Consider the following 22,399-nt stretch of genomic DNA (forward strand, 5'->3'; position numbering starts at 1 on the left):
CCCCCTCTATGTATAAACAATAGATGGAGCATCAATGACACAAGGAGCAGCATCCAAATCAAAATTGCAGAAATTCACAAAGTCATCTTAATGGACCCATACAGCTGGTAACATAAGTCTCAGGAAGTTTCATTCCATCCTACTTGCTACCCCTTACCCACAAATCTATCAGCTACATAATTTGAAAGCCATTACTTTATATATTTAAAAAAACTGCATTACTCCCACCAAACACACACTTCTGCCTCTTTCACACAAATCAGTAACTGGGCCTTCTTCCTGCTGCCAATCTCTGAGGCCAGTGACACTCCCTATCCATGAGCTCTGGGTCCAGTGAGGCAGAGGCCCTGATGGCAAGTTGAGCTTTCCCACATGCCTCCACCACTTCCCTAGGTCTCAGCAGACCACTATGGGCAATTCACCTCCAAGAACATTCCAGCATAACACAAATCACTGTCTCCTCAGTGCTGCTCCCTCCCAGCTCTCTTATCTTAACGAGACCAGATACATAGCTGTGGCTCTGGATTTTGACCCTTTGCCACCTTACACTCCACACACAGACACACGCACTGATAATTAGCAGAAATAAATGGACTGCTGCCCTGTCCTTCAGAGATAGAGGGAAGCCATTAAAGGAAGGAGGAAAAATTAATTAAAAAAAAAAAACCCTGCTCCCCACCCTCTGTTTTCAGACCTCTGCGAGACACATTATACACTTGTGGTATCTTCTATTCAGGACTTTGACAACTTTAACCAACCAAGAGTGGCAGAGCCCTCATCTCCACAAGGAGAAGAGAGCAGAAAGAGGCACTGGAATTGGAGGGGCCTCAGGAAACCTTCCCTGTCAAAATGGCATAAGCCAGCACAGGCCAACCTGAGAAAAAACAAATACACCATTCACTGGAAGCAGCAACAACCAAAGGCAGTGTCCCCTTCCCCTCTGCCATGCATACCATCTCTTTTAGAAACAGTTTGCAGCAGTGTCAGTATGCATGGCTTCTGCTAGGCATGTGTGAGGAACAATGCTGTGTTCTTGTGGGAAAGTCCAAGCCTTGCCTGTCAGAGCACCATTCTTCATAATTCATTTCCTTGCCCGCACTTTTTCCCTCTCCCTTGGGCGTACAGTCGCTTGACCCAGTTCACAACATAAACCACTGTAGCTGTGCTGCATGCCAGCTCCTAGACAACAGCAGACAGCAGTCCAAAGTCAGACCAAAAAAAACATGAGGGCAGGGAAACCTGTCCTGCTGGAGCTGTGAATGATGTGCAACATAGCACAGACAACTTGGGAGGCAATGTATAATATGCCAGGGATGGAAAAAACACTGGGTCACAGGAAGAGGGGGATGGAGGAGTAAAGTTTCAGCAACACTGTGGTAGGTACACATCCCCTGCAGGACTGACGAGACCTCTGGGAACCATAAAGGAACCAAGCCAGCTAGACTGGGTGTGGATGTTCAATTCTACATCATACTAGTTTGCTTCCAAGACAGCTTCTCAATACCCTTTTCAGTTCCCTGAATATATGCACGCAGGCACACACACGCAGATCAAGAAAGCTTTAGCAGGTTCTGAGAAATTCTTTCCACTTCAGCTTCCCCCAGTAATGATAAATTTATCTATGAAGAAAGGAGTAAAGGAAGACAAGAGGCACACTGGGATAGCAAAGCAGCTGAAGCGAGCAGGGGTGAACAAGAAAGGTAAAATGAGAATAAAATTTAATGACTCAATGGCAGGCACAGCATGGGCTGCATCAACAAGAAGCATGGCCTTGACCAAACATCCATTGTGTGTGGGAAGGGGAATTACACAAACCATGCTGAAGTCCACCAGTTCCACCCCACATTGTTCTTATTTCCATTTTTAAAGACTGATCTGGCTCCGAGCCCCTCGTCATTCACCATCTTGCACCCTGCACCTTGACACCCCTTTGTTTGGAAGGCTATTACTTAAGAGTGACTATAATTCATGATTTGAAAGGGAACAGAAGCAGAGGAGCTTGCCACAGTAACCAAACCGCTGCTGTCCCCATCACAGCCAAACACACAGCATTCTCAAAATAGGTGGTGCTGAGTGTTTCAGATTGAAGAAACAAACAAACCACCTTCAGGAACAACAAGACATTTAAATCTGTCACCCTCACCCCCGTGAGGGTGACAAGATGCTTGCTGTGTGGAGCAAAACGAGCTCGGCTAGTGGGCAGTGGCAGAACCTCTTTAACATTCTCCACGGGCAGAGCCGCCTGCCGCCAAACGAGACGAGGTAATTACAGTGATTCGGTAGCAAAGCATTTAAAAAAGGATCCCATTAACTGCTGAACATGGCTGCTGAGATAGAAGGTGGGGGCAATTTGCAGAATACAACAGGAAAGGAGGCATAAGCTGCCAAATGCTACTGCTACTTAGCTTTTTCAGGCCAGTGTCCAGAAGTTGCTCTGGCACTGCCCAACTGTGCTTCTGCATGCCATCATCCACATTTTCCACCAAAAAGCAAGTTGACACATACGATGGCACTAATCTAATGGGTCAAAGAACATGAGATAGTAAGCACATCCACAGTGTGTTTAAATCTGAGGCTGAGCATTGTCGCTGAGGCCCTCATGTATAGAAACACTCCATCTTGCCAATCTGTCACTCTTTACTGGTCACACTATTTAATAATTGCATTCTAATTTTATTAACTATAGATAGTAGTAGGGGCAGCAGGTGGTGCAGTGGTTAGGAAAGACCCTGGATTAGATCCTCTTCCTGCTGTAGAACTCTTGATCAAGGTCTACTTGGATGCAGGCTGAGTCATGTGGACAAAGGTATCTGATGTTGAAAGACCTGAAACACCATATGACCTCAGGTTACATTACTGATTATGCATCTAGGTGCATTACAAAATGTGCAATATAAATAAAGCAGCTTATAACACAAATCTCACATAAGCTGTCTTGGGGGGAGGGGGGGGGGTTGCTAAATGAATAAATGCAAATGTAGTTGTACAACACCTAGTGTACAAACAGCTTCTCAAACTCAAAGGTCCAGGTATATACATTCAGGTCACGCTATACATACTCTCCACCAGCATAAGGTAAAACACATGGCCAGTCAGGTCCAATCACACGCTACACAAGTTTGTACTTTGAATAAAGCATTCAGATTAGAAACAGTTACAGGAAAGCTGGCAGCAACAAGAAGCCTTGGAGTCACACTCCCACTCAGTCCCTGCGTACTCCAGCCTATTCAGACGGCATTCCCAAGTCCACGCCGGAACAGCATCAAAGAGCCCAGACAACGCAAGGCCAGCCAGGGGACCACATTTGAGGAGATGCTTGGGGCCGGCAGCTAGGAAGACAGCACCCAGAGAGGACAGCAAGAGGGCGAGCAGGAGGCACACAGGCACTGAGAGGACAAAGCCAGTAATGTAATTAACTGTACAAAGAGACGCGTTCAGAAAACAAAGTTGGGGGAAGGGGGGCAGAAGAACAGTGCTTTTAAGAAATAGCTTAGGGGCTGCAAGCACAAATATTAGTCTGGGGAGGCGAACACATTAGCACTGCTGGGCTGGGTCTGCGGTTACTGAAGATGAAGTCAGTGGAAACCATTCGTGCTAGTGGGTTTGTCACCATCCCCAAATTGCTGGCATGTCTAACAGGGACAAGACTGCTGAGCTGTGCCTAGTGGACCTAACACTGAGTGGAAAGTGGTGGGGGAAATTCTGGGACTCACTTTAGTAATTTCTTCAAAGGTTAAAGAAAGGTCATTCAAGGACAAATATTCATGTGTCGTTTGTCCTATATTTTAAAAAGTTTTGCTAACAAATCACAATTGTCACTATCGGTAATAGACTGAAGGACACTGACTTCACTGAAAGAAGAAGAAAAAAAAAAAACCACTTCCAAACAAACAGCTAATACTGATCCTGCTCATCTGCACACACAATTAACCTGCCATATATCTGACCAGGGTCTTCTGGAAGCCTATCCATGTGTGAGAGTTTGCATAGGTACACAAGTGGTTAGCCAAGTACTGGTACTCCGTGCACATAGATCTATAAAGTGGTTTTAAGTGTCTTGGTTTGTGTGTATACACAGATGTGTGTCAGGGCATGGGAAGACAGCTCACCCAGAGCCATTTCCAGGTCAAACATTCCCTGCAACACTGATTCCAGCCCTTGCAAGGGTATCACCAGCACCCTAGAGAAGAAAATGGACATGCAGTCCCTGCATGTTAACATTTAGACCAAAAAAAGTCAACCAACTCCAGACTCAATATGCTACTGACATGCAGAGATCCTTAGAACAAGTCAATCTATTCTGCAATTTCATCTGAGTATCAATTGCTTTTTCCTCATTTACAGCCCCCCCCCCAAGCACATTGCTCATTTTCTTAAAAGGGACCACACCAATCTCTAGGGACCTGAATCTCTTGAAATTTAAACAAACAAGGAAAGCTATGAATGACTGAGCCCAATGATGGCAATGCCCAGAGGATGTGTGTGTAGTACTAATCTTAAAAACAACAGTCACTAGAACTCCCTCCACCTCCCTAATGGCTCAAACACACACCAACATGCCTTCTTTCTGAGCTGACCGATCAGCTTTGTTCTCCCTGTGTTGATTTTAACACCCATTGGGCCTGGGGGCAAGTACAGAAATGCCAGCATTCCTCAGTACACCATCAGTTCAGGACAGCTTTGTTCCATCTGAGCTGAATATCAAAACAAACTGTCTCAATGACCAAGGATGACACACACAGCATACGTGGGAAAGACCACCACAAAAATATGTTGATACTGTGGCCAGGATGTCCCCATATACATGCATTTGTTGAGCTTTGAAGAGTAAAAAAATTGGACTTGTCACCAGTAACCTTGAAGTCAGTCCTTCTTACACTGAGCAGCCCTCCTAACAAAGTGCTTTGGATGGGGAGGGGAGTCGCTCACTACCTGCCACTCCAAAGTGGGTGATATGAAAGATGCCATCTCCCAGTCTGGGCTGAGACGAGGTAATACTTCAGAAAAGGGTTCCTCCACATTTCAGCTGCTCAACACCTCCTTTGAGAATACGATCAAAGTTAACAAGTGGGAAATAAATGGGTAGCTTGCTGAAGAGGAAGACAATGACAAATGAATAAGACAGCCAGAGACAGAGAGAATTGAGGAGGGCTGGAGAAGTCAGTCAGGGACTTAGATGGGCAGAGAAATAAATGACAGGGAGAGGAGGTGGGAGAGGAGGCATGAGACACATTCTGGAGAAAGGAGCATTAGAGAACACAGCAGTCATGGAAAGCTACAGGCCGCAGGGATGATCAAGGTGGGCTAGAAAGGGAGAATGAAAGGACATTCCCATTGGAAAAATGGTAGGGAGAAAGGTTTAGCTTTTTAGGGAGACTCTGAAAGTAGGTCACACCTCAATAATGCATTCTAATAGCCCATCAGAGAACAGCTCAGGTACACACCCCACACACACAGACAGTGGAAGGTTTTCTGAGGCTACAGGGTGGGAACCAGATATTTTACAGATACTGACCTGTGAAGGAATGCCAAACTTGGTTAGTATTTAGCTAGTATAATGTTAGTCTTCATCCTGAAATAAAAATCAATATCAACTTACTTTGGATATGAGCATAAGAAATGAGTACACTTCCCTCTTATTCCATGTCGAACTGCATTTTTAAATGCATCAAGTCAAAGATTATTAATACCACATATTTAATCAGTCCAGATTGTTATACAGTTTTCTGCATATTGTTCAAGACCATGACATGGTCTGGTGCAATAAAATGCATTTAAAAATTATGTCAAGAGGCAGCATGAGTGATGGAGATGCACTGTATTGGGGGAACCGATAATGTTCTCGGTCATCATCTGACTCAAATCAGTCCGAACACTATCACAGCAAGTTTACTTTATGAAAATTTTAAATGTACAAATCACTCGAAAAGAATTTCCACAAATAGCTTGCCATTACCCTATAGACTGAGAATGTGCGCTCTGAAGGGTTCTGAGATCTGCAGGAGTGAGGAAAAGAAATAGTAACTATAAATCTTATATAATTACAGCAACTAAAGAAATCTGTAAAGTAGAAAATTTAAATACTTTTTAAATACTGAGAATTTAAATTTTCCAGGAACAAATTACAAAAAACTTTGACATTAGGGATGAGTTAGGATGATTGTGGATTGAATTTGGGACGATGCTGCTACGAACAAATTTTTCCCCTAAGAAATAATGAAGTAATTTCATTACCTTGTTTACAGGATGAAATCAGGATTACTTAACTGGGGATAAGTGCAAATGTAACCTTAGTTAGTAACAAATAGCTAGAAGAAAGTGCCTAACCTGCAGTCCACATGCCACCATAACATGGCAATGTTAAAACATCCCTCACATGGACTCCTCTGCTTTCTAACCTTTGCAATCCCACTGTGCCAAACTGACCAAGGAATGGAGGGTCCCGTACGCAATGTCCAAAAGGACCTCATTAAAAAGTTCCAACACAACAAACAAGCATAAAGGCTCAAGTTTAGAGGGAGGGGTTTGTTTAATTGGCCAACAAACACCCTTTGTGCCCTGCCCCAATGCACTAAGATCGCTGCTCACCTCGCCCAACATATAAACAAAAAACCGTTACAAAAACTGCAGGTCATGTGGCATCCTTACAACATTCAGTATTTTTGGAAAACATACAGGTAAATAATCCATAAGAGTCTTATAAAAAGGAAATTCAACTACAGCAAGCCATCCAACTGTAAATCACTGTCAATATAAGCAGGGTCACAAGGCTACAGATGACCTCAAATCATCAGTTTGATTAATCTAAAAAGTAAGTCCATCCTCACAGTGGATAGGGTTTCTGTAGAGTGAACAAGCTAGCTTGATATTTTACACTACACATGCCTCCTTAACCCCCCTCCCAACTACCACATATTACCGTTTAAACTTCTGTGTTTGGACATTTATTACCAGCATTCTGGTTCATTACTAATCTTAGGAGAGGAATGCAGAACCCCCTGTATGTCCCCTGGTGCTTGCAGGCAGACAAGGGGAAAGGGACACCATCTGCCTATGTGAGCAACCTTCTGAAAGGTCATTCTACAAGCCTTTTACTTACTAATGGGAAAATGTAAAAGTGTTTATTAAAAAAGGGTTTAGCCTTTCAGGCTGATCTTCCTCTCTGTTCTTGCCTAATGAACATGCTCCCATTGACAGAAACCCTGCCTGGAAAGACGAGCGTAAGCGAATTACCTTAATGAGCTGGAATCAAAGCTTTGGGCAGTGAGTGGGGTGTGGGGGAGCCACACCAACAGAAAGTCACTGCATTAAAAACTGCAGAGACACTGGTTCAGAGATGAATGGCACACTGCTGGTGGAAGTGGTAGAGCATGCCAAGGTGCCTTTCAGGTTCATACTGACACTTCACTGTGGCATGGGTGGTAGAATACACCATGGTGCCTTCCAGAATCATAACACTGGCCTGTCTGAGTAAGTCATAAATAATAGATCACACTGCACTGCTCCACTGAGGCTATGGGGGACACTGAAGGTGTTGGCAGGCATGACATCAGGAAGGGAAGGAATGTAGAGAAAGATGTTTAGGTGGCTACTCTGCAGTTTTGTGAAACATGCTCAGCCCTGGCCTGCTCTTCGGGTGCATGCATGTGTGTAGGGCTGCCCCTATAAACTAAGATGAAGCTATGTTGCCAAAAATGCACGCAAGGGGAGTGCGCTCAATTCTTGCCTGAAGGGCATTTGCTAGTCCGCCCTCGCTGACATCACAGCACACGGAGCTGTCCCCATCAGACCAGCTCTGCGGCACACTGCAGAGCGCTGACACCACAGGGACCAGGAGGCTTCATGCAAGGCTCCCACAAGCAGACAGAGGGGGAAATGAAGTGGGGCACAGACAGTAGGCTCCCAGGAAGGCTGCGACAGGCAAAAATGTAGTTTGGAGGTTGCCTGTCTGACAAGCACTCTACATCAACACCAATCCAAAGGGGATAACCGATATGGAGAAAATGAGTGAAACCAATGCAAATACAGCTTAGCAGCAAAACAAAACACACAGAGAAATGATCAGTAGCTGGGAGGGCCAGATTAAGCCAATTGCTTTTTCTGAGCAGCATGTCCAAGAAGCACATTTTTATCTCCAGGACAAAGCTATCACCAGCTCAACTGGATGTGTATAACACACGCAAGCAATCAGGCAAATCGCTCACCACCCCCTCATCAGGATGCAGAATCAAAATGTTCCCCAGTCATGGGATTTTCCCTTCCTCCCTTTTAATGTTAAACTGTAGCATAGGTGTGTGATTATAGTCTGTGTATGGCTATCACAGTGACTCAGCAAGCAGTGTATCACTGTTTCCACAGCACTGACCTACCAGATTAGGGGTTTCCTTCACATCCTGTCCTCTCCCTAAAGCAGTCACAGACATCCTCCATCCAGTGGCCACTCAAGGGCAGTTCCCCCCACAAACTGAAGCCAGACCAAGCATTATTCTTCTGTACTAAGAGTCCATGATGCTACAGACCCTGCCTCACCTACCCACTGCCTTCAAAAGTGACTGGTCCCTGTACAGTCGAAGTCCAAACAGGAAATGGAAAAGTCTGCAAGTCCTGTGATTTCATCACAGCCCTTTTCCCCACAAATCTCCAGATCTACCCACTCTTCTTCCATGCACAGATATCACAATGCAAATATTAAGAAACAAAGGTCTGACCAGAGGGAAGGAGGGGGGGAGGAGGAGGAGAGAAGGAAAAAAAACCATTTGGAAGAAAACATTAGTAATTCCTCTTCCATAATGGCCCAACTGCTGAGAGAAGAGGAAACGAGAAAAAACAAGGCATTCAACTCAGGTCAAACCTCATCAACACCATAGGACAATAAGTTTTGAGGAAAGGGAAGAAATATCAGCCACAGACATGCAGTCATTCTTCAGACAGAGATTTAGGGGATTTGCTTCAGATCTTTGACAATCTGTCCACAGTGGTTGTCCCCAGGCTCAACCCTCATGAAGTCCTTCCTCTAACAAACCCAATATATCTAACTGAATGTGGAAGGGGGCACACTGTCCTTCCTGTCTTGACAGACAGAAAGCTTAAACAAAATCCCTCCTACACCCACTGCTGCAGCTCCTTCTTCCATACGTCAACTGCCACCCCCACATCCCAGGACCAGCAGCAAAGCCCATTTACTGATGCATATCCTACAAAAGAGCGGCCTCATATTAGCCTGACCAAGGGATTGAGCCATTCGCCTCACCATAGATTAACGTCAGGAGACTGAAGAGATGAAGCAGCTGCCAATCACATGCCAAGCATCCCACATGTCCCCACTATCACACCCCACCCCCTCAGCAATATTCACTATCCATTATTGTTTGGCTTTAATCCTCTCTGCATAGGGGGTCTGGTGGAACAAAAGACTGTCTGGGCTTGGGGCATCTTACTACACACTGACCTCAACATGTCCCACATCTTCACAGTATGTACAGACACCACTCAGACTTCATCAGCAACATCATCACACCCCCAGAGTGGGGGGGAGTCCCAAACCTTCTACCAGTAATGCCAAAATGTAACAATGCTTTTAAAAACACTTTGGTTGCAATTCTCAGCCACACAATTGAAATGTTGCAAACAAATTCTGGGAGTTCAAGCAACACACAAGTTCTGCTACTAGGAGTTCCACTTGCTGACACCTCACCAGCTGTCTGTCCTTCATTAAACAAGCTGTGTTAGCCAAACCCCTAGTCTTACAAAATTAGTTTTAAATCTATAAACACTTTTTGGCCAAACAGAACACAGGCTCCAAGGGCAAGGTGCCTAGGGCTCCTTAACAGAAGGAAAGAACAAAAAAATTTTAGCACCCAAAACTTGCCACTCAGAGCACAGGAAGGGTACATAGCCAGTCTGAAGACCAGCAGCTCTGTCTACCAATGCATTCAAACTTGCAGGATGGATCAAGGGGGAAAGGCCAATTCCCTTCTCCCCTAAGACCCAAAAAAATAAATTTTTTTTTTTACAACTGTGAAGAAAAAAGTAATTTCATAAAAAAATTAAACTGGGACCCAATAGGCAATGCTACCCCAATAGGACAAACAGACCCACAAATTCTGCTAAACCCCTTCTTAGCTGTATAAGAAGAGCAAAATGTCTGTCAGGCAAAAATGCCAGGGCATCTTCCAGCAGACAACTTCAAACAAACTTAACCTTATCACTTCACAGCATGCATTAAGGAAGTGGTGTGGATAATGTGATCAAATTATTTTTTTTTTTAAAAAAAAAGAGGGAAATAAATTTAGTAAAACAAAGGGCTTGATCAATGCCTTAGAAGACTCATGTGTACAAGAATTAGACAATGCTCCAATTTGTATGACACACACTGGGCATGTTGGCTCACCAGTCTACGGATTGAGATATCAGCTCACAAACAAATGAAAGAAAAGCTAATAGGATTAATGGAGAACCAGCCTTTGGAGGTCACCAAGTCCAGAAGCAGACAGAACAGTCATTACACAGGCACACGTTTCCACAATGCTGATCTATACCCACCCACCCACCCACCCAAAAAAAAAAAAATTCTATGTTTCCACTTGTTGTGGAATCTTCCCCTGACCTGGTCTACATCCCAGATTAGCAAAGAGCATGAGGATGAAGATTTTAGTTTCACTTGCTAAAAAGGAAATGGACAATAATGTGATGGCCCACTGTCAAAATGAGGTTCAGCCTGGAGCCACACAGGCATTCACACACAAACAAGCTGCATTTTGCCAGTTACGCTAAAGACCGGAGCATTTCAAATAGCAGCCGACTTCCACATCCACCACATCGGACATATAGCCCTAGTCCTCTGAAGTTCAAAAGCAAAGTCAGGTTGCTTGTGAGGAAACCACCTGGGTGGTTAGTTACTCAGGCAGCTGGGGGCAGTCATTCAAATTCAGGATGACAGGAGCAGCATGTGGAGGTGTGACTTTACTACAAAAGAGTGCTGCCCCATGCTATCCATTGGGTACCTTAATCTCCAGCCACGTTTGCTTATGTGACAATCAGGGGCTCTTCCACAGGACCACAACCTTAACCCAACTTTCCAAAACACAGGCTACGAGCAAATGTAACTTTCACTATGCCATTCCAAATCACTGATGGGACTTGTGGCTGGGTTAATGTTTCCTGCAAAAAATAAGATGTCCCATTCCTTAGTATGCCATGTGTGTACACTTGGATTGGCAATACACTTCAGGTACTGTGGCTACATAGAGAACTCCTCATAAACCTTGAGTGGGATACCATAAGTGTTGCAGAATTAATATATTGTACTTTAAAAAGTAGAAGACAAAATAAACAAAACAATGGGCTTTATTAATGTTTCAGTTCCCTTGTTACCCAACAGTGCTTTTACTGATTGGTTAGAAAGGTAATCCAGAAGGGCTAAGAACAGGAGGTAAGACAAAGAGAGCATAAGTGGAATTGCAAGCAAGTACACAAAGACATGGAAAAGGAAAAATAAGGCCAAAACAGGTGGTTCAGAATAATAGGGAAGATGAGACATGAAAAGGAGAAGCAGACAGAACAGTCTGAAAAGGCAGGATTGTGAGTGGGATTTAATAGTGCAATGAGAAATCCAGGAAGAAGTAGGAAAAGTACTATGGGCCAAAGCTTGGCATTTCAGTGTCCCAGAAACACTATGGTGTTCTCAGTTTGCAGCAGACCACTGGACCTCCATTGTCTTTCTCTCCCCACTCTAAAGTTAAATATCAGCCACAAAACCAATATCACACCACTCCTAGTGGTCAACACACAGATGAACTGGAAAGGAATGCCTGGGGAAATCCATGGCTCAGAAGGTGGCATTTTAACTGTTCTTCCATTTGCTCTTTGCGCTCTGTGCAATCCCTGTTGCCGCCATCACTCATCACAACTGCTTAATGACCATGCCTGGACTACCTGAGGGAGGGGGCCACACAATCCCCTCACAAAAAAAGGTCAAATGGCAGCAGGGTATGTATGGGGAGACTGTTAAAACAAAAACCAGGCAATGACAGTTGGTCACAGCATAAACAGAGGCCCATCTGCCACTGTCAGTGGCTGGTGTTCACCCATGACTGTCCAACACAGTTCTTGATATATCAACCTTCAGAGCACATTATAAAATAGGACAACGCACATCAACTTACGATGTCATGTGTGACAATATCTTAAAGAGAAAGAGCATTAATCAAGTGTCTCACCATTCTGTGACACGCACCGTTCGAGTGCAATGCCGGCGATCATTATCCCCCTTTTGTCCCATGCCAATACTCTAATTGTAAACATAAGTATGAAATGCATTGCTCAAAGACAGGTCAAAGAACTTGTACATTTCTGAAAATTAGAGCAAAAGGAAGTAATTTGGAAGGGGAAAAAAACCTTGAATTAGCTGAATCTACAACAGTCCTGAGAGGAACACACATGGGAGTCCACCATAATGGTGGCTGTGCAGGGCTGAATGTAAGAGTCTGGCATGGGGGCTTATCTCCATGTTTAAGCAGCCTCATTTGTCCCCTAGCATTTGCGTATTAATCCATTGATTACAATGGTCAGTATTTTTCAGGTCCCAAAAAGTACCTGAAAAGATGTAACACTCCTGTTTCGGGACATTCTATTCTGAGGGAACTGCATGGTCTTCAAGATGTAGAAGACAATCCCAGCATTTTTTTTAAAAAAATAAATAAATAAATAAAAAAAAAAAGGAGAGGGAAGCTCAGTCAAGTTGCCCCATACAAACAGAACAAAAAAAAAAAAAAAACCTTAAGTGCTGCACTTTTGCAGCACAAGATTTAGAATGCGAGCCTTTTATGTTTCTCCAGATAAAAATAAATTAAATTACTTTCAGAGTGTGAAGTCACCCACCCCCTGCAACAGAACAGGGTCTGGGCTTAACTCTTAGTACCATTTAAAGTAACATTTGAGCTCATACTTTTCTGATATTAATCATCAATGGGTTATATGAGGTCACCCAGGCCTACTACAAGCAGCACATGAACCACCTTGGACAGAGGCGGGACATGATATTTTACATTTATTTAGCTGATGCTTTTCTTCAAAGGAAATGACAATATTAAGCTACCTACAGTTTACATATTTATACAGCTGCATGATTTTACTGGAGCCACATAGGGCAAGTACATTGCTCAAGGGTACTACAGCTGGAGAGGTCATTCAAACCTGTGACCTTTTGGTCCAAAAGGCATCAGCTCTAACCATTACACTACCAGCTGTTTTTTCCCTTCACCCCGGTGAAATGTGGTAAAGTGAGGTAGGTCACAGACCACAAGGACAAAAGGAGGAGCGTTTTCGACGATGGAACTCCAGTGACAGGGAGATACATCTGAGATGATCTATAGTTAACTCATTCCATTCACAGACACGAGCAGCCCTGTATTTCCGAAATGCAAATGGCTTACTTTAGTTTACACACAAAAAAAAAAAAAAAAAAAAAAAAAAAAAAAAAAAAAAAAAAACCGTAGCTCATTATCTTCAGCGCTCCTCCTCGCTTCTTTGGCAAACAGCTGCGCGTCGCTCTCCACAACAACTGCTCGAACGCCGAGCACGAGCCGACAGCACCGCGGGAGCGCTCGCGACAGGTGCCGCGGCTCGCGCGCACTCAGCGCCGCTTCCTCCTCCTCCTCGCGCGCTGAATCTCCAGTCACTTCAATACATTATAATTTTTTCCCCCCTGGTTTTTATTTCCATTCTTTCCCATTACTTTGGAATAGTGGCGGCAAAACCGCATACGGAATATCTGACTGATACACGATCTTACCGGGTTATAATCATGGACAGCTTCTGAGCTTGTGGCGGGAGAAGTCGTGGTACACGACATCTTGAAAAAGTTATTAAAATAGCGAGGAGGTTCCTCGTCAGAGTCAGCAGGGTAGAGGCCAGTTAATGGTCACAGTACAGAGTTACACAAATCCCTCAAGCTCCGTGAAGCAAAACAAACTTCCGAACTGGAGATAGCGAAGAAAGGCTTCATTTATGTTTTCTTTTCGTTATACCGCCAAATGTCAGCAGTCAGTGGCTGAAAAAAAATTACAGGGTCTCAGAACATCTGCTAGGACAGCCACTGCCAGAAGAAGTGACTCATTTTGATTTGAGTAGCAAAAACAATTAAGTTATTTTAATGGCCCACATCAGAAAGTCAGCAGCCAGTTGCATGGGGGACCGGCGCAGATAATTAAAAGCTAATTATACAGAATTACTTCGGGGACACGTGATGGGCCAAACGGGCAGCCGAAAATAACGAAACATGGACAGATAGTTTCGTATTTGTGTAGGCAGAGATTCCTGGGAAACACTAGGGAGAAGAAAAATCTCGTTACGCCCTGTCAACGTGTACTGTAGTGTACTTACTGTACAGTACTCCCCTTGGCTTGCTCGGTGTACCCAACACAGCACTCACTGAGTGACCGAAGGTAGACTGCCCAACTCTAATACCGACTTATTTTAAAAATCAATTCGCCTTTACGACTTATTGAACCATCTGCTGAAGATCTCTCTCTCTCTCTCGCTCGCTCGCTCTCTCCCCCCCTCACACACACGTGTTGTCCCCGCAGTTAAACTAAGGAGCCAGAAACTGGTGTGGGCGCGCGCGCATACTCCGCCCGACTGGACTGCTGGTCCCTTTTTCCTCTGCGCCGCTCAAATGTTTCTATGCCATGGAAGCCGCAAGAAGTCGTCCCATCAGCGAGGCGAACCAAACAAACGGCACTTACCAAAGTCTTTCTGCGTTTACAGAGGAGAAATGTTGGCGACATCTCGTGTTCTTGCAACTACCCGTAGGTGAAGAAAGAGGCTCCGTTAGTTAAGTTCGCCCAAACTTTCCGCTTCGCATCATCATGACAGGACCGCGAGTTAGACACAAACGCGAGGCACAAACCTCACAACGACGCACCTCCGACCTGAAAAAACATATTCAAAGTTACCCGAGCGTACGCTCACGATGCTAACAGTGCCCGATCCTACCTGTTAAAAAGTACGTGAACATGAGGAGTGCAGCTCTGGGCGACGGACTACTCCCGGTAGCGCGCGGACGCACGCTGAGCGCCATGATGTGCCCGTGTGAAGCGGCTCGCGCTCGTCTCCAAACTCCGGCGCTCTTCGGCAGCTCCTCCACAGGGACCGTGCGTCTGGACCGTACCAACGCTGCTGCAGCCATGGGGGTGGTCTGGACACACCTGACCATAAGCAGCTGTTCCAAAAATTAGATAGATAGACGTAAACTTATACGTTTGTATCTTACCAATGTACCATCGATATTTACGTGATTTCGTCCCATCCAACAAAATATTGTGTTATGGCAAAAATGCTTTCAAAGTTGCTAAAATATTAAGCACTGCTCCAAGTTGATTGGTTTTGGAATCAGAACGTTACACTCGGGTTAGTTAGATGTGGTCGGACGAACTAACTCGTATCTCACTTAGAGAAATATGAAAATTGTAACATTTTAGGAAACTAATGGAAAATCTCGTATTTTAAATTGGTACGATATAATGTTATGTTCCATATCATATGTGTGTGTATATATATACTATTAATCATAACTAAATTCAGAAAACTGGTATAAAACAGGGTAAAGTCGTCGAGTTCTGGTCCTTTCCACACTTCACAAATTACTGCGTGTTGTAAACGGATTCCAATCTGCTAATAATCATGACGTCATGCGCGCGAGCTGGCTTTAATTTAGAGTTGTCTGGTTAGAATTTAGATAAAGACATAAGATGTACCTGTAGCATAATCCTTCTGGGAAATAGTGGAAGAAAAATTGTTTTCTTAAACATTGTTACCGAGATTTTAGTAATGGACAATGAATGTGCAGTGATGTGGAAAACAAAGTGACTTTTTTTTCATTTTCTGTAGATTTATCATTGGGACATGACTCTCATATAATTCTCCACCTAACAGTAAGGACATCCATCCTAATATGACAAGTAACACAGAACACATTTTGCTGTGTCATTATTTATTCAGCCAAAATAACTGAACATGCAGAATCCATTTGTGAAAATGTGCACCCCATGATAATCATTTATTAGGTTTCTTACATGATAGGAATTCTGTCCCCCTAAAAATTTTTCAAGGGATTGATGTTTGAGGGCTTTTTTTAATGCAGTTATTCTCATTCCTTCTAAATTGTGGGCAATTATCTGCAATGACCTTTCAGATTTTTGACTGCTGTAAGATTAATATTCAACAGTGAAAAGCAAGAGTAACAAACATTTGTGTCTCAAGGTCCTCTTTTGTGGACCTTTCTTGTTGCTATGTATACCTTATTATGGAGAATTGTAAACTCACCAAATTATCAGTTATATAAACATTTTCTTCGAACTGGTTGGAACTCATATGATATCAGTCATCTCAGTTGTACCCAACATGGACCCCAGGTCTGAACATACATGTATTTGGCTAGTAATGCTCGTACACACAGATGGCTTAAAAGGGTTTCACAGCTGGTTCCCCATCACCATTTTAGAATGATAAATAAGAGAAAGTAACATATCCTTCTGGAAGTGCCAGCATCAAGGTAATGTACGTGAATTTGCAGTCAAAGTACAAAAATGGCCTTGAAGTAACCATAACCCCTAAAAAAAGATACTAAGAATGAACTTCATCCAAAAGCATCATGTACAGTTAGTGTAAAATGCTGAACTTTTGGTATATAGTACTTACTGTTTCATATGTCTTTCAATGCAATTGACCATGAAATGCAGTTTAATGTCTGGATGTTGCCAGACATTAAAGGCCAGTGTTCCACCAATTTTATCCTCTCATGATGGGGAGTGAATAAAATGTAAACACATTCAAGACAATTCACACAAACAATTCTGAGCTGAGTGATTCATTTTACCTGTTTATTGAACAGGAAGGCCACCAAAACACAGGAAAGCCTTATGTAATTAAACTTGGATTTTTAAAGCTGCCTCTTTTTCAATGCATACCCTCTTTGTGGAGATTAATGTGTAGGTTGTAGAGGTGTCCAGCAGAGACATTATTTTCCCAGTGTATACTTTTACTGTGAAACATTGGAAATCATGGGTTTTTACAACTGCTAGAGAACAATGAACCAGCAGGGTGGCAGTTCACATCCACAACACACTGTTACCCAACCTCCAAAATCCAATTCATATCATACTCTTGTGCTGTCAGGTTATATTTGAATCATTCCCCCATGCAGTACTGATTGTTTCTTGATTCATTAATGGGGATTAATGGTTCAATGGTTCAAAACAAAGGACCAGTAAAGTTCACCACCTTCAGAGAATTACATCCCTCCCTCACATAATGGGGTTAATTCATTTTAAGGCAGCAGCAGGCAACCTACTGGCTAATGGACACAAGCACTAGTTTGTAAAAATTTGTGGCCAACGTGATTTAAGTCAACCAAATTACCATGCAACTAATATTTCCAAAAATTACTGGATTACTGTATGAGTGTGACGGGGGGCGCGGTAGTGCAGTGGGTTGAACCGGGTCCTGCTCTCCGGTGGGTCTGGGGTTTGAGTCCCGCTTGTGGTGCCTTGCGGCAGACTGGTGTCCTGTCCTGGGTGTGTCCACTTGCTTGTAGAGTGTTAATATGTGTCTTTGGCTACCTGGTGATGGACTCACCTTCCATCCAGGGTATTTCCCCAAGTCTTGTGCCCTGTTATTCCAGGATGGGCTCTGGATCACCGTGACCCTGACCAGGACAAGCAGCTATTAAAAGTGAGTGAGCGTATGAGTGTCTGTTACTGTGAGATTATCAGTCTATTTATCCACAGGATTCAAAAACTTCTACGTTTTACTGAGAATCCTGCGTTTGACTGTACTTCCATTTTCACAGCTTGGCAAAAGCTAAATGTCAACACTGCAGACAACACACTCCCGCCAGAAGCTTCTCCGTCAGTTGTTTAGAACATTTTTTTAAAATACTTTTCATTTTTTTAGTAGACATGTCATCTGATGCACCATTACAAGGCAATGCATAAAAATGCTGTACATCACTAATGCAAAATAAAATCCAAATTCCAACTCTGATTGAAATAAAATTACAATGCTTCTGTAACTTGGCTAGTTTTTGCCAAGTTCAGGAATTGTGTATATATTTGACTTGAATATCATTAGAGTTCTGACATAAAGTTATTCAGCATTTTAAAAAAATAATATTGTGGCCATCTGTATGGTTTGTTGGTCACAGAAATGACTAAGAAAAATTTAGTTGCCCTCACCTCATAAAAAAATCAACCAATCAGCCAATTTCCTCTTGTGAGTGGATCAAATTATCATTTTTTCATACAGAAAAAATAATGAGTTCCCGGACTAACAATATCATTTCTAACTTATGTTTTAATATTATATTTTTTCTTTTCACTTTGCAGCTTTTTGCGCTTTCTTTTCAATCTTCTTGAACACATTTAGATACTTTGTTTCCTAGATGTTTATAATTTAAAGAAATTACGTTCACAAGATCACTGCCTAGGCAAAGTACACACTGTACCATTAGAGGTACTTTAGAACATTACTAACTCCTGACACTGAAAGACCTTAATTAGGGCACTACACTAACACTCGATGGTATGTCATTGTTCCAAAGGTAATTTAGAAATTAATACACTAGATTAGTCAAAGTTCAGATCAACACCACTGAGACACAAAAACCTTTCTAGATTGCGATACCAAGTGTATATCTAAGTCCCAAAACACTGAAAATACCAATGTACAGAATAAAATATCCATTATAGAAATAAAATTACTACATAATGGGCAAAAATACCATTGTACAGAATAAAAAGCCAAAATTAAATGGGAACATTCTCAGAATCCAGAGTAGCTGTTTTTAGCTGTTATGGGAACCGGCGATATAGGGGATGAGTGGAGTAAGTAAGGAAATATCAGATTCTTCAACTGCTTCATCGAGAACCAAAATCAAGGAACATATTACTTTTTACTGAAACAAATATGTGCTTTATCCAGTTCCTTTTTTTGCATTCCTATTGAGAAAAGATGCCCTTGTGCCCTGTGGATGGTTGAACACATACACATAACTGATCACTATGTGGCCTTTCGCATTGAACACAACTCATAATCTACATGAACTGAACTGCAACGAATCACCATGTGAACAGGAGAGCATTTTGGTACTGACACCGCGAGCCAAACCAGTCTATTTTGCATTAAACCCTTTTAAAACCCCTTGAAACGTTAAGATGTTCTTCAGACACTCCACATAATGAAATCTGCCTCCTTCATGGGCTGGCAGGGAATACACAGATAGACAACTGTCACCTGCTGCTGTTTGTATCTAAACCCAGTTTTTCCACCCAACTTGTAGCAGTAGCCACCTTGGATAACAGTTTAAGATGAGTAAAGACATAATCATGTGTTTGTTGGGTGCTTCTTATTTGAAGGGTGCTAATTTCAAGCTACTTTACGTTAGTCTAATCCCTGCACGACTAAAGCCGTCCTCCCAATCCCCCAGAATCCCACATGCGTATAACTAATCCACAACAGCCAATCTGTACATTTAGTCCCCCCTCAACAATAATAGTCTTTTCTCTCCTAAATTTAATTTGTCCAGGCACCAGTTTGCACCTTATCTGTGGTGGTTGTACTGAACCAAGCAAGCCTTTCTTCATTTGAAGCTGCAAAGAACTTGTTTGTTCACACATATATACAAAGGTCTTCAATCACATATTCCAGCAGAGATAGGGAAGAAACAGTATGGAGTTACTGAGAAAACATGTTTCATCTGTATGTGAGGTATAAATGAAATATTGCTGGAGAAAGTGAGCTGTTATCTAGAGATTTTCCAAAAATAAAACAAGCAAGTCAAACGGTTTGGCTGAACCGTCCTCCCACAAACCCTCGGCACGGAGCAGTAGTTGCCTGTCAACGGCTGCAGGTTGTACTTACCCAGCAAACTACCTCTCCGCTCTGCTTCTTCAGGTATGTCCTCACTCATTTTGGGCTTTACTGCTCTTCAAGTTCCCTCCAATCCCAAACCAGCACCCTCACGAGATGAGCTTTGAGATTCCTTTGTCATCCTTTGTTCTTCTCATCTTTTCATGTTTTCCCTTTAAATGTAATTAAATTTTAAATGACAATTGCTCTGTCAAATGTAGTTATGTAGTGAAAGGATTTGCAAAAACAGCCCTTCTAACAATAATGACTAGAGTACAATAAAAATTTGTCAGGAATGTAATTGTAGTTATTTAATTTTATTTTTAGTCTGGTTTGAGGAGTTTGTCAAAGTGTTCCTCAATGAAGCTTTCTGCCTTTTTCAAATGATGCGCCACTCGGTGTTGACTATTTGTACCGTAGATAAGCCTTGTCCTATCTGTCTCTGCCTCTTGATTTCTCAAGTACTTACAACATCTCTCCGTCTTTTATGTGTCAGTCATCCTCAGTCCCAGGTTCTGCTTATTCTTGTTTTCAATGTATGTCCCAACCTTTTCCAAATGCCATGGTTCCCTCAAATCCTTACATGTTACTATGAGATCTGTCAAGGAAATCTTTTTCTCATTTCTTTAATGGAATTGTCTTCAGGGTAAAAAAGTTACAGTTGTCTCCATACATGTCTACTGAATCGCAGCAGCCAGCATCACAATGGAGAATATATAATCAAAGTCCAAAGGTGGCCCTGGCATTACACCCCTTCATTCAGGATCAATTTAAACCGTTGAACCTTTAGCAGAAGGACCTGGTAGGCTTTTATAATTTTGTCTGTTTACCAGTGTAAGCAGGATCAAATCTATAAATACTGCATAGGGCAGAGCACTCTCAGACACATAGAAAACGTGATCATTCAAAATGTATCACAAAGGGAAACCTTGTGCTGTGCATAAAACCAATTAAAAAAATACAAAGGGAAACCACACAGAATTCGCTCGTATATATACTTCCACTTATACATTCAGCTCTTGCTCTTCTCTGATTTATATTCTTTATGTGGTTTATATTTTGCATGCATGAGGTAGTGTGAGCAAACTATACTGTCTTTGGCTAGCAGTAAGATTTACAGGCCTATTGTGGAGCAGCCGGTCTGCCATCTGCCATGATGTGTTAAAGAGGAAAAATTTGCAAGATCAGTAGTGTCCTAATGACAACTTATGACCTCACTTTGTGCTTGGCACAGAGTCTGAGGCTCATCGTTGGCCTTCCTCTATCAGTCTGCAACAACAATGCCATCCATTACTGCGCTTTTGCCTCCAGGGGGGTCTCCATCTACAGCTGGGCCTCAGCATCCCATGCAAAACATAACAGGCCTAAGGAGACCTGCCGCTAACAAGCCAGATACCTTTTGCATACATTGAAGAGTGACTCCCTCCCTTGGATCCCAAATACAAACATACAGAGCGTACACACATTCAGAGGCGCACACGGCAGTAACCAGATGCACTCGCAGAGACCTACACACAGTTAAACGGGATTTACGCATGAGAAACGCATGGAAAGGAACAGACTCGGATACAGACATAACAGCTCCGCATGTTTCGCTGCTTTCCTCAAGCCTAATAAAGCAGTGGCAGACGCTGTTTAATTTTAGCCAATCGATCAGTGTGTCTGAGTTGCACTTAGCGCTGACAGCAGCAATGCCGCGCTGGAGAATGTAGCATCACGGCACCAGAGGAGCTGCTAAATGTTATTTCCATTTTATTTAAGAGCCACCAACAGTTTCCTGGGAGGGGCTTGGCTCGGGACCATCTCCTTATAAGGCAGTGAAATATTGGCAGCATTGTCCTGTGTTTGTTCTGCACAATTCCCCCGAGACACTGAACTGCTACTTTTCAATATCCTTTGCTGCCAACAAGCAAACAAACAAACTGGAATTTGAGATTGCTCTGGTCAATGAAGTTCAAACTGAAGGAAGATGTGACAAGAGTATGGCGGTTGGCCATGAAGGCAGATCTCCTCCTCGTGCCGACACCCCCCATGCACTCCTGCACTTGGGAGAAGATATTCCAAGGTGCATCACAATGCTCTCCCTGTGTTGCCACTAACTGTATGAAACTGGGTTGGGTCTGGATGGTTGGATGTCCAGTTTAAAAAGCTCAGTCCCACACCAGTTCACCTCTGAGGTCCCCAGTTCAGTTCAGGGTGGCAGCCCTTAAAAATGTTTAAAAATCGAGCAAAAACCAACGTGAAAGAGGCATTGTTGGTACCAGCCAAGCTCTGTGCTGTTGCTGTTCGGTATGTTGATCGCACACAGGAATGTTTAAAGTTGCGCTGAAGAACCTCAAGGGCTCTTAAGGCATGGGATGGCCCAAAGGGGGTGTGGGGACGGGTGAAGGGAGTGATTGTACGATGCCAGGGGCACAGGGGAGTGAATGAGTTGTAGTGGGTCACTGTGGGTAGGCGAAAAGGAGTGTGAACAATTACTGACAAAACAATTCTG

The 22,399-nt window shown here is 43.1% G+C and overlaps 1 protein-coding gene across 2 annotated transcripts in view; it reads right to left on the minus strand.

Annotated features, from left to right (window-relative positions):
* The window catches only part of LOC108921308 (nectin-3-like protein), a 47,388-nt gene extending 32,183 nt beyond the window's left edge, over positions 1-15,205 (minus strand). For both annotated transcript variants that reach the window (XM_018730744.2, XM_018730743.2), the window contains exon 1: positions 14,995-15,205. In XM_018730744.2, the coding sequence (XP_018586260.1) occupies positions 14,995-15,187 (193 nt within the window). In that variant the 5' untranslated portion in view covers positions 15,188-15,205. The remainder of the gene's footprint in view (positions 1-14,994) is intronic.
* Between the last annotated feature and the right edge of the window lie 7,194 nt (positions 15,206-22,399).

This window comes from Scleropages formosus, chromosome 4 (assembly GCF_900964775.1).
Source record: "Scleropages formosus chromosome 4, fSclFor1.1, whole genome shotgun sequence".
Lineage (NCBI taxonomy): Eukaryota > Metazoa > Chordata > Actinopteri > Osteoglossiformes > Osteoglossidae > Scleropages > Scleropages formosus.